The following is a 20,808-nucleotide window of genomic DNA, read 5'->3' as shown; positions in this document are numbered from 1 at the left end:
GGTGGATGAGGAAAAGAACCACAAAAATGATTCAAGGTCAGCAAAAAATGCCATACAGTGAGAAACTTAAAATCTCCATCTGTTTAGTTTAACAAAAAGAAGATCAAGATGGGACTTGATCACAGGGTAGAAGTACCTTCACAAGGAGAAAATACCTGGGTACTAATGGTTAAAGGGCTCTTTAATCTAGGAGAGAGATAGATAACAAAAACCAATGGCTGGAAGTTAAAGCTAAACAAATTAATATTAGGCACAGATTTTAAACCACTGGAACAAAGTATCAAGGGAAGTGGTGGATTCTATATCTCTGAATGTCTTCAGATCAACACTGGATGCCTCTCTGGAAGATAGTCTTTAGTCAAACACAAGTTATTAGGCTCAGTAACTTGGTGAAATTCAATTGCCTCTGGTAGACAAGATGTCAGACTAGATCAGACAGTCCTTTGTGGGCTGAAAAAAATCTATGAATTGATAGGTCTGGTATAAGTCCAGAGCCATTGCATTGATTTCAAGATAGCTACAGTGCGAATATTTGTACCAGGGTAAGCCACAACAGTGACTAAATTGGTGCCAGAAAAGAACAGCGTGGAGAATGTCTCACTGGAATGACTCCACATTTACAGTAGAATGAGTCTCTGGGTCAGTTACTGGCCCCAAGTTAAAGTGCACCAACACTAAAATTCATAAAGACTATTTCAGGAGATTTTGGGGTTTTGGTGCTCAAATGAAGTTGCAAAATAGGTACAGAGAAATTGGTGATGGAACCTCTTTCTGGACATGAATTGGGTTGCTTCAAGGCCATCAATCAGCACGGTCCCAAAAGCAGGAGGTGAAGGCTGTGGGGGAGGCGGAATCAGGCTTGCTGTGGATTCCAGACAATAGATTAAAGTTGCCGTCCCCTGGTAACCCTTCTAAGGGATGAAGCACTAGGAGAAGTTCTGCCCTCTGCAGTGGTGAACTCCTCCCCACGCTCTGAGGTGTAGTTGGCTCTTCTGTATGCTATCAGTGGTGAATCACATCTCAGGCGATGATTAAGGAATCCTGTATATGTCTAAAAATACACTGTGTTGAGCTGTTTTATAATTTGCAAACACTTCAGTTACAATTGTACATTTCCCTTTTAAGTCCATAAATATTTTGGAGCAAAGCTTTTGGAGAGAGACATTTGGTTTGTAATGATTCATGCTTCAGTAAAATAAGTTGCCACAGTAGTCTGCTGTGGGTGGATATCAGACGACCTGAATCTGTTTCCGGGTAAACTGGGAGTCACATTTTGGTTCACATTAAATACAAATGCTTAAAGTCCAGACTTGTCAGCATCTGGATCTTGTTGCCAGTAATTTCCTCTTTGGGCAGCAGCATTTGTTTGTTTTTGGTCCGTGTCATAATTACTACAGTCGTTTTCCAAGGTCTTTTGGGGAAGCTTGAAACTGTGATTGTTCACTTCCCTCTTTGCTTATCATGTAAAGCTCACTTGCTGTGTGCATTGTGAAATCTCACTCTCTGAGGTTCTGTAATTGTGTCATACTAAACATGCTCCTGTTGATCTGATACTCTGTCTCTTACGATAAACCCACCTACAAAAGGATTCTGGATTTATTAGGCCCAAACAAGTCCAGCTAGTTCTTCACGCTTCTTTGGAAGTGGTATTCCTCAAAAAGTTTGAATTCCTTTTAAATACTATTTACATGGTGCTAGTTTCTTCTCTTGCGGGCCTGAGTATTGTACGTTATATATCAAGTATTCTCTGTGTAGGAAATTCCATATTGCCAGATTTCCTTCTATAGCTCCTGGCCCCATGAAGAATTGGCAATTTGTTTCACGGTCCTGCCAGGTGATCCCAACTGCATTTCCTCTCTCTACAACAACTTGGCTCTTATCCACTGCTCTTTGCCCTCCACTAAGTAATTTAGACTCTCCTGCTCATTCTATTCTCATCTCTCTGTGTGTCTCATCTGTGAACCTTCCATTAGCTAGACTATGACAAGATCAGAAACTATGGTTCAGCAGAGATAAATAAGGCAGAACTACATTTGTAGGGAATGGACAGTTAAAAGCACATGTCTGGTGGTTGGATATATGGATGGGAGGAGTCTCTTCCTGTCTTTGCTGCAGACTTACAGCACATCTTTGTCCAAGTCAGATTTTCACATGGAAGTCACTGACTCAAGTTTAGCTCAGGCTGGCAATATCTGAAAGTCGTTCCCATCCACCAACTCCTAGGTGGCCTGAGTTTGGTGATAGTCCTGTTCTTAATAGATATACATGCACATTATAGCTAGCACTTATTGGGATCTCTTTTGATAGTCTCAGGAGAAAGGGAAGGGGGACTGAACACCTATGTTGCTCCTAGAGACAGTTCCTTCAGGTCAGGTTTGAGACATATTGGCAAGGCAATGTGAGGAAATGTCTACTGATACTGACCATGCTGCACCTGTTGAATGGATAAACATAAGACTTCATTTTCCAAGACCTTGAACCTATCATCTTTTATGAGCCTTAGACTTATTATATTCACAAGTGCATAGCTCACCAACCTAACCTCTACAGTATGTGCCTATTTCTGTTTAGTGGGAGGCACGTGGCATTTATCACTGGGTACTCTGGCGATTGATGGGACATTACATAAGGCACTAACATGTTGATGAGACACTTTGTTGTGTGCCAGTGTAACCCACACACCTTCTTGGTGTGGTGTTGTGTCCCATCTAGTGGCACTGAGACCACTTAGAGAGAGTTAAATGAGTCCGCTCTACAGCCTTAGTTAACAGGGAGTTGGCTTTTAGCTCTTGTGGTAGAGGCTCATGAACTAAGCTCCAGAGGTCCACAGTTCAATCCTGCCTGACCAGGGTCTGTCAGCGTTACACCAGGACAAATGCCTTCAATTTGATCTATGTCAGTGACTTCCAAACTCTGCTCTCCATACTGGCAGTTAAGGGGTTCAAACCCTACTTAAAAAAAATAGAAAAGAACATAGTTTCCTGTTGTCTAAATTCTGAAACTGCCTTGCTTTAGTCTGCACACCCTCTTTTGCAGATGGCAACCATAACAGTTAGAATATTTTGCAGGAGACAAAACAAAGATCTTCCCATGGAGCCACTTTGGTGTGGAGAAACAAAGCGGCTTGTTTCTTTGTCATTTTTCTTTCAGGATTTTCATGGTATGCTCTACATTTGTTAAAAACCTGTTTTTTTATGGATCAATGACTATAATACTTGACACACATAATTCCATGAAATGTTTTCAGTTTGCTTAGATTTGGTAATATTTGAAGCTGGATCTTACTGCCTTCACTTGAGTGCAAAATAATTGGGAGAGTGTTAAAGATTCATGAGGAGGCAGTATGTCCTAATGGACAGAACACTGGACTAGGAATCAGGAGACCTGGGTTCTATTCCTAGCTCTGCCGCTGGCATGCTCTGTGACTTTGGGCAAGTCACGTCACTGCTCTGTGCCTTGGTTTTCCCATATGTAAAATGGGAATAATGTTACTGACTTCATTTGTAAAGTGTTTTCAGATCTACTAATGAAAGAGCTATATAATATTTTATTATTATATAATACAAAGGACAGTTGATGCAGAAAGCCACAATATGCTATTAAACAAAAGTGTCTTAGTCTTTGGGTTAACTACAAGTAGAGAAGTTCCTTTAGCTTTTGTTGTTGTTGTTTAGTATTTATATTGTGGTAATCTCTCTGAGGGACAATATAAGGGTTGAAGGGCCTGAAACTGATCCTACAATACTCAAAGAAGCTGTAGATTTTGTGATGAAAAGTTCGTCAGCTCCCCAGAACGAACGTTGCCAGAGTCTAACGCCTCTGGTGGGCTGCCAGCCCACAATAAGGCGAGGGTGTGCTCAGGTTCTTGGCTCACATAGGTGGATCATACTTTTCTTAGTCCTAAGTATCTTTCTCTTCCTCTGGGACCTCCATGGTATGAGGCTTGAGGAGGGCAGCTTTAGCAATTCAGCCATCAAACCAATTATAAAAAAACATATACTGGGGCTGAGAGAGAGTTGTGAGACATGGAGTTGAACCAGCAGTATTTACCGCTGGCTCCCCACAGAACTCCAGCAAGAGCTCTGTGAATCACATTTTGAGAACCACTGATGATTGATAAAATTGGAGATGTAGGTACTGTCTCTGCCCTTGTTTTCCAATTAGCTAAATTGACCTAATGACAACTTAATGGGCTGTTATGAGGACTGATTAGTAAATATTTGTAAAAATGGTAAAAGCGCTTAGTAGTAATTTTACTGAAGTGCTTCAAAAGGGATGATAGGCTTTATTTAATATAAATCAGACACCAGAAGTGTTTGCCCACATGGTGGGATGAAGTCCATTTCAGACTTTTTCACACAAACCTCTGTAGACTTGGTCTTTTAGATATTTCCCCCTTGAATTAGATACCTACAGGGATACTATGTATGTGTTTTCCATTGATCACATACATTTTCTGTCCATAAAATGAGATCAGAACAAAAAGTTAACCTGCCTGACACCTAGCAAAAAGTTTGTTTTTGGATAATTGTTCCCCTTCCCTACTCTTTTCTAGCAATAATATTTTTAATGTGCATATTTGAACCAGTTTGAAGGTTCTAGCTTTAATAAAATAAAATAAAATGAACACATACCAGCCAAGACATGTGTTCATTTAATTTTATTGAAGTCAGAACCTTTGCTCCCCTTTTCACATTACACAACGGGTTGACATTGGGTTCTGTTCAGCAGAAATAGTCCCCACCCTTTACATAAGCATTGATCCTGCAGAAGGCCTGTGAGAACTTGTGTGTGCAAAGCCAACTTGTTCAGCAGGGATGCAGTCAGTATGCACAACCTTGTTTTCTTTGGGCCCCTTAGATGTGGGGACAGGGTTGGGTTTTTCCTGGTTTGTGGATGTTTGGGAATGCTAATGGCTGTCTGCTTTCCTGCCCTGGTAATTGCTGTTTACCATTGTGCTGGCTCATAAGTTGGTCATTTGGCACTCATGACCTAACCAAACAGATCAAAGGCTTTGAAAGGGCAGACTGCATAAATACTTCCATCTCCCCTGCCAATGCCCTAATTTCCTTTGTCTCCTCCCTCACCCCAAAACTCAGTCTTTTTATATGGCTGAGCAATGAAAAAAGGGTCCAAGCCAACATTGCACAGGAACCTCAACTCAAGCCCACCAATAGCTTATTAGGACCCTGCTCCACTATTAGAAAGGACCCTGGAGGCAAAATTCACTTCACGCCAAAGTCTATGGGTGGTGGCTTCTTCTCGTGTGTTTGCTCAGGGGTAAAAGGAGAGAGAGTCTTCATGATTAGTCTGTTTATGATAAGACTTAGACTTTACAAATGTCTGTCTTCCTTAAGCACAAAATTAAGAGCGCAGAAATTGATCAGCCAGCTCCTGTCCATTAGGATGGCTACACATCAGTCTCTCAATCTGATTTAAGGGATTTGTAAGAGACAAATAACGTGAGATGCCAAGAATCTCTCCGAGGGACAATATCAGGGTTGAAGGGCCTGAAACTGATCCGACAATACTCGAAGAAGCTGTAGATTTTGTGATGAAAAGTTCGTCAGCTCCCCAGAACGAACATTGCCAGAGTCTAACGCCTCTGGTGGGCTGCCAGCCCACAATAAGGCGAGGGTGTGCTCAGGTTCTTGGTGCATCATGCTTTTCTTAGCTCTGCCCATCTGCTCTATTCTTTTGAGTAGGAAAGGGGAACTGCAACCACCTAAAACTGCTGTCATTGTAGTGCTTCAGAGATCAGGATTCTGGAATGTTTGAATGCTTGGACTGCCCTTGTAATGGAGGAGAAAAAATACATGCTGTAATACATCGATGCACATGTAGTGACTTCATGATTGCTAGTTAAACCACGCATGTGCAGGATTAGGCTAAGAATTTAGGACTTTCTGTTCCAAAATCACAGATGTCTCCCAGCTAAAGGAAGGGTTTTCTTTGCAGTTATTATGATGGATAGTGCTTAAAGATCAACCAAGAGTGGGCCCCTCTGTGCTAGGCATTGTATAGACACAGAATATTAGACCGTCTCTGCCCTGAAGGGTTTACGATCTAGAGACAGGACAGAGACAAGCTGGGGGAAGAGGCAGAACACACAAGTAGCAAATGTCATATTAGTGCCACGATTTTTTGGGAGTGGATTTAAGAGGGGATGAGCTACATGGAAAGAAAAGTGAAAGGAGAGGGTGAAGGGAAGAGGAAGAGGGGTGAGAGGGTCAGGGCAGAGGAGAAGAGCTTATTGAGGGGCAGATTTGGAGTGAAGCGGAAAGGAAGAGACTGGGAGGGAGGGGAAAGGTTGGACCAAACAGGTGATCATCACAGGACAGAGAAAGTAAAGTCAGAACTATAGAAAGTTCTCTGAATGTTGGAAGGCCCCTGTTTTGGCTGCTTCTGTAGCAGCACCTGCTGGCTGGAGTGTCTGGGTAGCTCCTCTGCAGCTTCTCCCTACGCCACATGTTGGGGATAGTCACCATTCGAGTCCTCATTTCCCGGTGTGTGTGTGTCTCCCCTGCAAGTTCTGGTTCCAGGGGGCTACTGGTGAGAGGGGTGGCCCCGGTGGGACCCCATTTTACCCCCTTTCTGCTGCCACTTCTACTGGCTGGCAGTTAGTAATATATATATATATATATATATATTTTGCAGGGCAGAGCTGACATAATCACATATACTTGAGTAAGTCTGACATTCTGGCCAATAGATGCATGTACATTACATTGGGTATGCTCACCATTAAAAACAAAAGTCTCAACTATGGAAGCATTAAAGTCACTTTGTCATGCTGAAACTGCCAGTGTTCAGAGTGCGATCTGAGATGTATATTTTGGGGCTTGACTTGATTATAGACCATGGCTGGATTATTTATGGCTGGTTGTGGTGGTACAGGGAGGAGGGTTGTTTATACAACCTATTGTGGTCAGTTTGATTTAATGTACAACTGCATGTGAATAACTGCATTAATTTCTGGGAACTTCATTCCCAGGAAAATTTTGATTAATTTAATGGAACAAACTGAATGAATTTCAGAGAACAGCAACAAAAATGATTAGGGAGATGGAGGGATTGTCCTAGGAAGAAAGGATAACTACCAGGGACGTGTTACAAATATTTGTAAACACCAAAACAAACTGTCTGTATTCAGTAAAGCACTTGAGAAGTCAAGCACTTTCTCAAGTCTCATTGACTTTATTAGGTTTCAGAGTAGCAGCTGTGTTAGTCTGTATTCGCAAAAAGAAAAGGAGTACTTGTGGCATCTTAGAGACTAATAAATTTATTTGAGCATAATCATTCGTGAGCTACAGCTCACTTCATCGAATGCTCACGAAAGCTTATGCTCAAATAAATTTGTTAGTCTCTAAGGTACCACAAGTACTCCTTTTCTTTTTATTGACTTTATTGTGATTTAAGCACATGCATATGTGTCTTGCTGAATTTGGAGACCAAGGAAAGAGAGGAATTAAAGTCAGACCCGACTTCTGTTGGCGTTAGTGGCAAAACTCTAGTTGAAATCAACTGGAGCAGAAGCAGGCCCTTATTTAAGATAACAAGCAGGAGGTGGCTGGAAGAAAATGGTCACACTGAAAGAAGGGAAGCTTAATTTGAATATCAGGAATAGCCTCCTGACAATTAGTTCTATTATGCTGTGAAAGAGACTCCCAAGAGAAGTGGCAGAAGATTCATGACTTGAGTCGTTTAAAACGAGGTTGGAATTTAAGCTGGTAAACGTATAGTAGGGAACCAACTAACTATGAGAGGGACTAGATTAACTGGAAAAGCTGGCAAGAAAATGTTTTTCCCCTCTCATGCAAAATTTAAATGAAAACGTTTTGTTTTCATTTAAATTTTCAACAAAATATTGTGACTTTTCATCAAAAACTAAAAACTTTTCAGTTTTCTGACAAAAAAAGAAAAAAAACAGAAAAGCACATGTTATCATGAAAATGTTGGGGGTGGGGGAGGGCAGAGGAAAAAGGTTTGATGGAAAATTGTCAAGCAGACTTACTAAAAGGCCTCTAATTTGTATGATTCTATGGATTTTCAGTTTTATTTAATCTGTATGAGTCCAGGCACTACAGCAGTGGGCATTTCATAAATGATTAAATACAAATCAATCAGGAGGAGACATTTGTAGTGCTTTTATTCTACAAAGTCGCTAGATAACAGATTGATCTCAACATAAGTTATTTCATGATTGACTGCTTATGTTTTCTTATTCTTTTGGATTCGATTTCTTATGGCATTTTGAACGTCTGTGCATAATATACAAAGTACTACTCATGTAATTCTTGCAGCGTGAGGCCCTTAGTTAATTGATATGAACATTGTAATTTTGGACTCTGCATGTCTGTACTCAACCATAACTCCTCTTGACGGCAGAGGGCGTTTAGCCTGGATGATGACTGCAGAGTAAAAGTTTGAAGTGCTGGGGCAAGCTCTAATACTTTCTGACTGTTTTAGTGAGAAGTGGTTTGGTCCAGTAGGCGGGACGCTAGGCTTGAGTCACTGTTTTAGCCTCAGCAGCACACAGGCCCTTAGTTAGTATCTGTCTCCATCTTTGTACTGGGGTTTGGCTTTGTTGGCAAGAAAACATAAACCTGAGTCTAAAATTTCTCCCTGAACTTGGTATTCCCTAGGGTTCTATCCGACACCACCTTGGTCCGAGTTCAAACTTTTTTCTCTGTAGAATGCCACACCCACTTCCCTTCTATGTAAAATAAAGTTAATGTGCCCCTCCTGCCACAATTATTACTGTGTATTGGCTTGGAGAGTGGTTTATCTTTTCATTTATTGGTTGTAAGAGTGAACTATTTTACTGTATACTCCCAGGAAGCCTGTGTGATGTTAACACCAGTCAATGCTACCTGCTCCCAGTTCTGGATACTGTGTTTGTCCGGAGAAAATACAGAAGGTGTGGCCTAGGGATGAAAATTCTGCATGATTTCTGTCAATCTTTTGGGACCGAAGATGCCTTGGGGATCAGCTGCCCTATTTCTGCTGACATGTACCAAGGTAAAACACTTGATATGGAAACATTAGGTAAAAGGTCATGTATAATTTATGCATTTCACAAAAATATTGGAAGCGGCTTCTTGGCTGCAGGAGAGTTCAATGCATTGGAGTGAATACAAAAATAATGTCCTTGGCATGCAATCTTTCTAGAGACACGTGTAGCTTCCTGTGGGGAGGAAATCCTGTGTTCTTGTAAGATATCGAGTGATAGAATGGTAGTTTGGTATTTACACTCTTATATAATTATCTCCAAGAAATGGAGTAATGGCTTTGGAATCAAAGAATGAATGATCAACTTGCTGTTTGACAGGAAAGAAAAAGAAGAAATTGTGTGGATGTCCATGTGCATACACCACACACATGACACATCTGTGGTCCTTATACTTTTGTGATAAATGGCATTTGTCAGGCACCACACCTGACCTGTACACCCTAATCCAACTTGTCAAAACTACTACTTTCATTCCAAATCTCTGAGCGGCTTTTGAACAGTCACAATATATTTTTAAAATTAGTTATAATTTTCACTCTGTGGCGGTACAGTTGGATTCGTGGTAACTCAAGCAAGCCTGGAGTTTCAGGTGGAAGCTTAAATAAAATAATCCTAACAATAAAATGATTTTTAAAATCTCTAAAACATGTATAAAATACTTCTTTGTTAAATATGTGGCTTAAATCAAATACCTGATGATGTGGTGTGACATGGGGGTCTTACTGCAACTTGTTTGGGATATATGTGTTACCCACTCATGGCTTTACAGTCATCCCTAATTAATGCCAATAAAACCTTTATTCCCCCTAGTCTCTCTCTGGCCCTCAACATACACAGCTGTACACTGTTCTGTTTGTTGAAATGTATACACCATGCACAACTAAAACATAGATAGTCATGTATATTATACATTCACATCTCTCCCTTTTCCCACAACTCTATCTAAGATACTGTGTCCGCTTAATACAGGAAGAAGTAATACAGATTAAATTATTTTTCTCCATCGAACAAAAACAGTTTCCCTGATGGCATGCATTGTATAGTTTATACATGCTGCATTTTGAGATTTGTTTATAAACACTAGTGGTACATCCTAAGAGTTAGTTTTTCATTTCTGGTAGGTTTGGGGCTCAGGTTCAGGGCTAGGACTCTTTCTTTGCTTGTGTCTGTAGAGTGCCTAGCACAATCAATCCTTGATCCTGATTGGGATCTCTGGATCTTACTGTAAACATAAATATTAAATGCCAAGGGTGAAATATTGGCCTTATTGAAGTAAGTGTAAATTCTTCTGCATTAGACTGAGGACTGCAATCCAGTGCCCTCTAAATATCCTTCCACTAAATGTGAGCAGTTCTCACCAGCATTTCTTATGTAATATTCCCACTCTCTGCTGTACAGGTCTAAAAAGGAGCAATAAAGCCAGGAACTGAATATTTTGCTGTCATTGTACTTATCACTCTCAGAGTTTCTTGCTGAAGAAATCGATTTAGCTTTTATCCTGAAGTAAAATTGATGACAATGATCTACTCATCATTATGAGGCAGATGTTTACTTACAAGAATGACGGGATTTAAAAAAAAATGAAAACTACCAAATCCAGTTAAAAATTAAAGATAAATGAGCTTTCCAAACTCTCTCCATGGTATGATGAACTACTTAGGATGCAGAGACAGAGTGTATCATGGAGTGATCAGGGACTATCATATTAAAACTTGAGTCAGGAGACATGAGCAGAACCTCATGGAAAGGTGGTTGACAGAGGTTTAAAAATCCCTGTTTAATTTACAGAACAGTTTAGAAATGCAACACTTCATCGCTCCTAAAGGGATACACTAATAGCATAAATCCTATTGGCAGTTTTCTCACTTTGGCTCTGCAACTAGTAATGAGGAAAACCTCCAAAGGAGACAGGTTTGAGTTCGATATGAATAAACAGCCCTAAATTTGAATGCTTATCCAAATTATATGAATGTTCTTTGTCTACAGAATACGTCCGGAATACTAATAGGACCAAGGTTTCTCATGAAAGTTATACCTTTACCTCAGCTACATCTGTATTCTCTGTCAGTTCCTCCTGTTTCAGGCTTTCCTCACTCACCCCAATAAGTAAAAGCCCCTGAATGCTCATCAGAAAGTAGTCTCACGTTAGACAGAGGGACAGGGCTATCATTAATTTCTTCCCAAGACTGTCCTGCTAATTAATGCTCACTATGATTCTGCAAACCACACTTGGTGTACATACTTTGTTTATTATTTGTATACCTCCAGTTATGTGCTGAATACTTTAGTGATATGGTCCCTGCTCAAAAGAGCCTGTGGTCTTGACCCCAATATGCAACATATGACCTGTGAGGTTCAAGCACTAATTTTGGTTGCATGAATTATTGTTTTCAGTAGTCTCATTTGATAACAATTCACTGCAGAGAGGGATAAGATTTATTAAGGCTCTGTGAAACAATGCATTTCAAAAAGGGACTTTAAGGAGAAAAGGGAGATATTGCGTGCCTGTTAATAAACACCTGTGGTCTGCCTCTTAAAGTACTCTCTTTCTGTAAGGCAGAAATGAGCAAAACTCTTTATTTATCCTCAATGAGAAGATTATGAATGTGATAACATGGATTTCCATTATAAACCCCCAGGCAGTGACCACTTAGCCAATGTTTTAAAAAGGCTCCTGCCATATCAATGCACAATAGGGTAAGAAAGGAGCAGAGTGGGAGACTTAATTCAGCCTGCATCTATTTTTTTTGTTAGTTCAGGGCAGATTCTGAATATTATCCCATTGTTGGTTAAGAAACTTCAGTAGCCTTGAACAGATGTTCAACATACAAGGTTCCTCCAGCCAGGTATAGGTACTCAGACTCCATGCCATGGCTGTGCGAGAGGTTTAGCAGAGAGAGAGAGAGAGAGAGAGAGAGAGAGAATGAAGGGTGGAAAGAGAGAGAAAAGACTCCAAAACCACACCTCTAAGAGAAAATAGGTCTCTGAGAGAACATCGTGAGGGCTCATGCTTGGTGCCACCAGCTGACACTTAACTCACTAATGCTTCCCCTTCTCTCTCTTCCCCCCTCCACGCCCCGCACTTGGTTTTCCTGTTCAGTTTGCCAGAAATTCTTGCAGATCCATCCAGAGGAGCAGGATCGACTGTGGGAGGTGGAAGCACCAGGGGACTGGACCCAGCGTGTTAGTATCTGGTTAAAGATTCAGCTGGAAACTGCCCTTTCAGAAAGTGAGTTACAAACAGTGCGGACTTCTCCTTGTCATGTTCAGTTATTTAAACGTCACAGTTAAAAGCTACGCTTCCTTAATGATGACAAAATACTGCTTCCTCTCATTGGCAGCACATGGAGAAAGTGCTAAGCATGCGGTTCAGCATGTTGTCTTTTTATCTGACTCAGAAGCGACCTCTCAGCAATCGGGGTGGGTGGTATGTGCGCAAAAAGTCTACGGTTAGACCCCAAAGCAGGTATCTCAGCTCTAGTATGTTAAAAAAAAAAAAAGCAAAAAAAAAAAAAGCACAGGTGCATTGAAAGGCAACTAGAAAAATTTCTAGAGCCGTGGGGATGAGAGTTACTGAATTCACTGTTCAGAGGCAATTTTCATGCCATTCTATGACATAAACTTGAGGGTTCCTTCTTCCTTTGTGTTCAATTGGAGGGAAAAAAACCTGTGTTCCTTATTGTACAGCACAGTACTTGGTAATCCTCAAGAGAGGCCAAAATATCTAGTAAACTGGGCCAGGATTAGAGATTCTGAAGTAATGAAATCAAATTACAGAGACTCCAAGGGCTACTGACAAAATGCAGCCCTGGCTTAAGAGGATGGAACTCCCATTGCAGTGCATTATACCAGGGCAACAATTAGCCCAGTGAGGTTAGCACCATATTTGGGCCATAGAGATGGGTTTGTTTGTTTGTAAAATAAGAAAAGGAACCTGTAGGATTTAGGGGAGATACTTGTATTTGTGGAGGCTATAGAGAAAGAGTATAAAACATATATGTGTTCCTCTTCTATAACCTCTGAGCTGTAATGTGCAATGATCTCCATAGTAGAAAATGACAGAAGCAAGTTAGCTTGGCAACAAATAGTTCGTAAAATATGCTTTTTAAAAAAATTCTCAGCTTATGGCTTATAGCTCATCAGCGATCCCTTTCCTAGAGGGTGAATGTGCTGAGCTGGCTTTAACTTGACCATCTTCAGTGGAACTTCCAACTACCATAGAAATGGAATGTTTAAAACAACAAGGTGTTTGTAATATATGTATTAGATATACATATATATTTATATTATATATAAAATCTATGAGAGAGAGAGAGAGAGAGTGTGTGTGTGTGTGTGTTTGTATAGCATGTGTGTGTGTATCTCCCAGTGCATGGTAGATTACATGTACAGGAGTTAATGTAAAGGGGAGCATGGGACAGATAGTACCTACTACAAAGAGAGGGACAGCTTCCCCAACTTTCACTGAGCTTGGAAGAAGTGCTAATCGCACAGCACTCCCCTTCTTGGCTGGTGAGGTAGCAACAATTTTATGGGGCATCATACTTTCTACTAGTAGTAGGAAAAGCAGCAGCTCCTCCCAGCTCAGGTGCACCTTATCCATCTCCTCTACAGGAAGATCTCTCCCCCAACCCCCACCCCATGGTTCCCCAGACTCCGTCCCTGCTAAGGGAGACTGGAATTGGAGTCTATGTTACCAGCACCATGTTTTTGCAGGAGAAAAGGGAGACGAATGATATGTCATAGAATGAAGCTCTTGAGGTGTGCCTTTACCCAACTCTGCACACAGATGTTTGCTTGGATCTCTATAGGCTTATTTGAGGACATGAATGTCTTTCAGATCTAATTCTTCTGTGTCCTCTTCCCCCTTGCTGCATCCCGCCAGCACGAGGCAATGTAGTTTAGGATCACCAAATAAGGTCGGTACATATGACAACAGCCACCAAGATTAATGTGCTCCCCATCCTCTTTTGGTCTTCTTGAACAACCCTTCTCCCCCCGTTCCACAGTACTAGGCACTGTAGAAGAAAGCTATTTAACAGCTGTAGCAGTGCAGCTCTTCTGCTGCATACTATGTAGTTTTTCAGAGTCAGGAATAAATTCTTGTCATATAAAGTTGTAGGGCTTTTACAGAAATATTGTGTTCCAGAAAGGTTCAAACAAACCTGAGATCAGAATTTTAATTTTGCAAGGATATAGAGCGGCATCTAGTGGCAGCACAGGTGAACTACAGCACCAGAAATGGTTCGTAGATTTGGGTATGCACACATTTGTAGATATGTGTTAGAAGGAAAACCTAGATGGATATGTTCTTTTCAACATGTTTGTTGAATTTTTATCAGTGTATAGCAGTAAAAAGAAAGTTCCTTAGTGCATCATACATAGAACTGGAAATTTTTATTTTAACTTAATTGTTGTTGAAAAATCAGCCAAGGTTAATTTATATCAAATAGTTCCAGTAACAGAGAAGCAGCAGCATTTACCTACAGAGGCTGGCTGAAATGTGAAAATAACTTAAGATGAATATGCAGCGAGACTCCTACTTGCTGAATCAATCAGGCTCTGAAATGAGCAGTTCTAGAGTAATTGAATGAAAGTATGTAAGGTCTACAAATATAAAGTGAATGTGAAAAGATAAGGTGGGGGAGATTCTGTCTTTTATTGGTCCAGGTCCTAAAGTGGAGCTCTGGATAAGCGCCAAAGCTTGTCTCTCTCACCAACAGAAGTGAGTCCAATACAAGATAGAACCTCCCCCACCTTGTCTCTCTAATATCCTGGGACCAATATGGCTACAGCAGCACTGCAAGCAGCGCCGGTGCAACCACTAGGCTAACTAGGCAGTCGCCTAGGGCGCCAAGTGGTTGGAGGCGGTGGAGTGGAGATGAGCTGGGGCAGGGGGGTGCGAGGAGGGCCACCTGCAGCAAGTAACAGGGCGGGGGGCAGCGCACAGGAGAACCGCTCTCTGCCCCAGCTCACCTCTGCTCTGCCTCCTCCCCTGAGCACCCCGCCCCACTCTGCTTCTCTCTCTCCCAGGCTTGCACGGCAAACAGCTGATTGGTGCCGCAAGCCTGGGAGGCGGGAGAAGCGGCGGCGTGCTCGGGGAGGAGGCGGACCAGAGGTGAGCTGGGGCGGGGAGCTGCCGCATGCGGCTCCCCGGGCCAATGGGAGGGGGCGGCGGGGAGCTGCCGCATGGCTCCCCGGGCTGAGGGGAGAGAGGGGGTGGCAGGGAGTTGCCGCACGGCTCCCCGGGCTGAGGGGAGGGAGGGGGCGGGGAACTGCCGCAGGGGAGGTGCCTCAGGACGGCGGGGGGCGGCCCAAGGTGGAAGTTTCGCCTAGGGCGTGAAACATCCTTGCACAGGCCCTGACTGCAAGTGAAAAGAAAAGCAGATTCCGTGGGAAATAACTGCTTTCCAGGCTTTATGGGAATCGTGAAAAGTACCTTTTATTGTTTAACAGGCAACTTACAGACCAGTGAACTCTCTGAGAAATGGATTCCATTTTAGCGGAACAAACTTTCAACCTAAGGCTAGAAAGGTTTTCAATGACATTTTAGTGCAGACATTCACGTGCCGATGGAGGAATGTTCTGAGATTTTTAACGCTATCTGGAAATAGGATAGGGACAGCTTAAGGGCAGTGTTAATAATTTATTTTTCTGGTCTCTCTGCACTCATTTTACCCCAATTAATAGTCAGAAAATCAGATTCAGTCAGAGCTAATTTGTTGGACACTGGAAATATTAGACGCCGTGCTTCAGTCTCAACCATTACAATTATTCTGAAATAATCAGAAAGGATGGAAGTTTACAGTCACCCCAAAATTAGCCTGACATGCTGTTGTTGCACATCAAGACCCTTTATGTCAAGATAATGGAGGTTCAGAAATGGCAAGTATAATTAAAAACTTTTTCAGATGTAATTTGTACCTGGCAAGAAGTGCGGGTGTGAAAACTGAGGGCTAACTGTTCAAATTGCATCTACAGCACTAACAGATGCATCTGTTTGCAGGTAGATGATGTGATATTTACAAGCAGAAAATTTTATGTGTGAAAATGCCAGATGTGGGTTTTCTGCACATTCAAATAGATGGACCTGCAAATATTTCAGGTGCAGGTGTCTATCAGAAAATGGGGCTCTTCTGACCAAACCTATGCATTTGTCTTTTGTGGCATTGCCACCCATTTCACAAGGTTCTTTTTTGTTACTTGGCTGCCTGGTTAATTGTCAGAATTGGAGGAGCGGGACTGAAATTGTACGAGGACAGCATCTTGTAGGTATTTTTTTGATAAACTGTTGCTATGGAAGTTGTGCCAACATTCTTTCATTATAATCTTGCCCTCAGAAAACACAGTTAGTCAGACTGCTTCAGAGGAGGAAGGAGGCTGTCATGTTGAGGGAGCTCAGGATGATGAACCCATATGCTTAAATGCAGGCCTGATGAATGAGGTACAGTGATTAGTTTGTCATTTTATGATCCTCTTTTTCATAAACATTTTCCCCCTATTTAGTGAGTTAGGGGGCCTAAATAGGAGAGAGTGACACAAATAACCATGCATGATCTTCTATCACTGGGCCATTGATTTATATGGCTAATCTGTAATTGCTCTGGGGGCTAGGTGATGAAATGACCATCATATGTGAAAGTTTTACTTTGCTCCTCGCTGAGGTGTATGAACTATAACAGAGCTGGAATCCTACAACAGCAGGTCTGTCCTGGCTTTCTCAACTGACCTGCGTACATAGTAGGTAGAGTGGTTGCGTAGTACTTTGCAATTAGATCTCTCTCTTTTTAATTGCTTACATTGGGAGTCTGCCCCCACATACTTCATTGCAGGATCGTGGCCTAAAATGATCTTGGCAATTTGAATGGAACAATTCTCCATAAACACAATAAAGTATACTCAAGGAAACAAATCAAAATAATAAAGCTCATCAAATAATAAATAAGGAGAGGGGCAGAAACAAAACAGAGTAAAATTAAGAACCACGGTTATTGTGTTTACTCTTCCCCTTTAGGTTGTCACCCAACGATTACTTGAACTAAATCAGTTTGTTGTTTTCTTAATACAGACAGTTCTGAGTACTTGTGCAGAGCATCAGGAATCTATTATATACAAACAAAATGGCTACATTTTGGGGTCCCTTTTGTTTCTAAGGGCATCTCGGATTAGGGTCACATCATAGTTTTTACACTGTATATATGTACCTTTCATGACACCGGGATGATCCTTGTGTCTTGGTTCTAATTTCAGGGAGGCGAATGCATTCCTGATATTAGGAAAATGGCACAAGAAGCCAGAGACAACAAAGATAACACAGCAGAAGAAGCAAAGACATTACACCTGCAAATTCCCAAGGAGGAGGACTTTAGTCAAGGTACAGCTGATACGCAGCAATGTAAGGGATCTAGGAAAAGAGCAAGCACTATGGGCCTGCTGGAAGACAAGACTGCTAAGCATCTCCGAATGATGCCTTAATTCCCTCACTCAAGGAGCAAGATCCACTGTGCAGTCATAAAAGGCTAAAATAATAGACTAAAATAGTCATAATCTCTAACCACACTGAGATTTCTCCAGATTAGTTACAAGGGTTTTGCAAGGCAAATATTCAGAATCTTTTTAAAAAAATAAAAATAAACTATTGTTCATTTAATTGTTCTTTTGTTTTGTTTCCTTCCAAGAAATTAAATAGTAGTCGAGCTTAGTTATTTCCCTGCTTTGGAAAGATTTTAATGGATCGCGTAAGGTGTCTAGAAAGGAGGAATTAGGACTTGTAGATACTGATGTAAGAAGATATTTCGATGGAAACAACTTCCTGTATTATGCAAAGGAGATACCGCAACACAGGTTGGTATCAGAATGATGGCTCTGTAACCTTTCTTTCAAAAAGAACAGTTGAGCTGGAAATTCTTTCTGCTGGGAAAAGCTCAGCTGAAAGATCTGCCTTAAGCTATGAAGTGGACAGGGGAGGGAGGGGACAAAAAAACCCCATGGTCTACATTAATGCAGAAGTTTGGTACAGAGAGAAACCTACAGGCCATAAATTGCCTTTAAGTTGAGACACTGAGATCACATTGTGTATATAATTTAAGGCACAGTTGCAGGAACTTTGTGTGGATTGCTTATCTCATGTATTGTATTTCATGTGGACCAGTTCCTAATGCTTTACAATAAAAGAAAATATATTGATAATGTGTCTCGCCAGCTTGCACAAGTTACAGTGTGGTTAAAATAAAAACAAAACCCCTCACCTTTCAGTCCCTCCCTCGCAAGGTATAGTCAGTGTGGTGCTGTTCTAGCTTGACTTACTGATGTATCGGGAACGCTTTATTTATAATACACAAATCAGTGCAAGGCAGTGCTTCATTCTACCCTTACAACCAGCCTCCACTGCAGCACCAAATGGATGCACCAGGTTCCATGTCATCACAGTGGATGTTGCGTTAAAGGTTGGACACTTAAAGGTTTTCAACAGTTGTCATGGATCTAATCTTCTCTGTGGGTAAAATTTACTCCAATGCAAAGAGGCCTATCCATGGCTCTCTGTGCTTCTGTGGTCCCTGGGTGCGATGGAGGGAGCTCTGAACTATCCTCAAGAGCCAAGGGGAGCAGTGGTGAGCCTGGGGTAGGGTCTGGGTCCACATATACACAGATCCTGTGGCCCACCGTCCCCATATAGGGGTCATGGCGGGGCAGAGGAATCTATTCCAGTCTATGGACTGATGCAGTATTCATAGAGGGGCTGCATTGTACCATGTCCACAGATTGCAGAGGAGAATTCTTTCCCTTTCACACCCTCCATAGGTCCCCACATGAAGCCCTGTCACTGGTTTTGTGTAGGAAAGGATGGATTTCACCCATAGACCCTGATTTAACATATCACTCAAGCGTGTATTTACATCGATCCCTGTTCAACAATGCGCTTCAGTCCCATTGAAATCAACCTTTTCTGAGCATCTTCTACAAAAGAGGGAGTTATCTACTGATGCTGTAATCGGAAATTATGTTAATTTTTCCATGAGAGGTAAAACATTGATCACTGAACCAGCCATAATTCTGATGCAGACATGATTAGCAAGCCTTGACAAAGCTAGCCTGTCTCAGAGAGTAAGATTGGCCCATCCATATGTGGCTCATCTGTAGAGGATAGGCTGTCCCAGTGCAATGAGTATATGAAATGGGGATTCACTTGGGAAACAGTGCCCTTATTCATGGCATCTTAGTTTCTCTCTACCTAAGTAGGGTACATCTGGCACCTTTTATAAAACATTGTATCAACTGTTGGATGATAGCTGACCCAAGGCATAATAGAAAATAAAGGCAGCTGTAATCTTCATGACCGCTGATCCCATGTTTCATTTTAGTCCACTATGACAGCTGTTTGCTGTCATAGATATGAATGCCATGAGCCATCACCTTCAGCCCCCAACTAAAACCTCTCCAGTGCATCATCAAGGATCTACAACCTATCCTGAAGGACAACCCATCACTCTCTCAGATCTTGGGAGATAGGCCAGTCCTTGCTTACAGACAGCCCCCCAATCTGAAGCAAATACTCACCAGCAACCACACACCATACAACAAAACCACTCACCCAGGAACCTATCCTTGCAACAAAGCCCGTTGCCAAATCTGTCAACATATCTATTCAGGGGACACCATCATAGGGCCTAATCACATCAGTCACACTAACAGAGGCTCGTTCACCTGCATATCTACCAATGTGATATATGCCATCATGTGCCAGCAATGCCCCTCTGCCATGTACATTGGCCAAACTGGACAGTCTCTACGCAAAAGAATAAATGGACACAAATCAGACGTCAAGAATTTTAACATTCAAAAACCAGTCGGAGAACACTTCAATCTCTCTGGTCGCTCGATTACATACCTAAAAGTGGCAATTCCTCAACAAAAAAACTTCAGAAACAGACTCCAACAAGAGACTGCTGAATTGGGATTAATTTTCAAACTGGACACAATTAACTTAGGCTTGAATAAAGACTGGGAGTGGATGTGTCATTACACAAAGTAGAACTATTTCTCCATGTTTATTTCTCCCCCCCCCCCCCCGTTCCTCGCATGTTCTTGTCAACTGCTGGAAATGGCCCACCTTGATTATCACTACAAAAGGTTTTTTTTTCTCTCCTGCTGGTAATAGCTCACCTCACCTGATCACTCTAATTACAGTGCGTATGGTAACACCTATTGTTTCATCTTCTCGGTGTATATAAAATCTCCCCACTGTATTTTCCACTGCATGCATCCGATGAAGTAAGCTGTAGCTCATGAAAGCTTATGCTCAAATAAATTTGTTAGTCTCTAAGGTGCCACAAGTCCTCCTTTTCTTTTTGCGGATACAGACTAACATGGCTGCTACTCTGAAATCTATCAAGTTGTCAGTATATCCAGGTTGAATTTCTGTTCTCTCTCTTTGGTGCCCAATGATCCACATGCTGGTTTCCTAGCTGTTGAACCTTGATGGGTTTTTTTCAAATGTGAAAGGATTTTCTTCCTCTGCTTCTGTTGATCGAGTACTTTATTTTCCAAATAATACACCTTTCAGGAGAAATGCATAATGAGATAATGGGCATATCCTAAAGGTGAGCCAAGGTTAAACTCTGATGGGACAGAGTTCTTTGCATGTTGACAGACCAGCAACTGCCCCAAAACTAGTAAACTCACTGCAGTTTCTCTACCCACAGACAAAATGCCAGCTAACCACAGGTAACAATTCCCCTCCTGATTGTAAAAAGAAAAGGAGTACTTGTGGCACCTTAGAGACTAACCAATTTGAG

The 20,808-nt window shown here is 41.7% G+C and overlaps 1 protein-coding gene across 3 annotated transcripts in view; it reads left to right on the top strand.

Annotated features, from left to right (window-relative positions):
* LOC119862153 (protein FAM169B-like) overlaps window positions 1-20,808 on the top strand; it is a 57,217-nt gene that overhangs the window by 31,552 nt on the left and 4,857 nt on the right. For 2 of the 3 annotated variants that reach the window (XM_038418291.2, XM_043493780.1), the window contains 4 exons: window positions 8,839-9,021; window positions 12,114-12,242; window positions 16,354-16,457; window positions 17,264-17,663. In XM_038418291.2, the coding sequence (XP_038274219.1) occupies window positions 8,839-9,021; window positions 12,114-12,242; window positions 16,354-16,457; window positions 17,264-17,488 (641 nt within the window). In that variant the 3' untranslated portion in view covers window positions 17,489-17,663. Of the gene's footprint in view, window positions 1-8,838; window positions 9,022-12,113; window positions 12,243-16,353; window positions 16,458-17,263; window positions 17,858-20,808 lie in introns of those variants that run through there. The other variant, XM_043493779.1, reaches the window with a different exon arrangement.

Source organism: Dermochelys coriacea, chromosome 10 (genome assembly GCF_009764565.3).
Source record: "Dermochelys coriacea isolate rDerCor1 chromosome 10, rDerCor1.pri.v4, whole genome shotgun sequence".
Classification (NCBI taxonomy): Eukaryota; Metazoa; Chordata; order Testudines; family Dermochelyidae; genus Dermochelys; species Dermochelys coriacea.
This window is presented reverse-complemented; position numbering and strand designations above follow the sequence as displayed.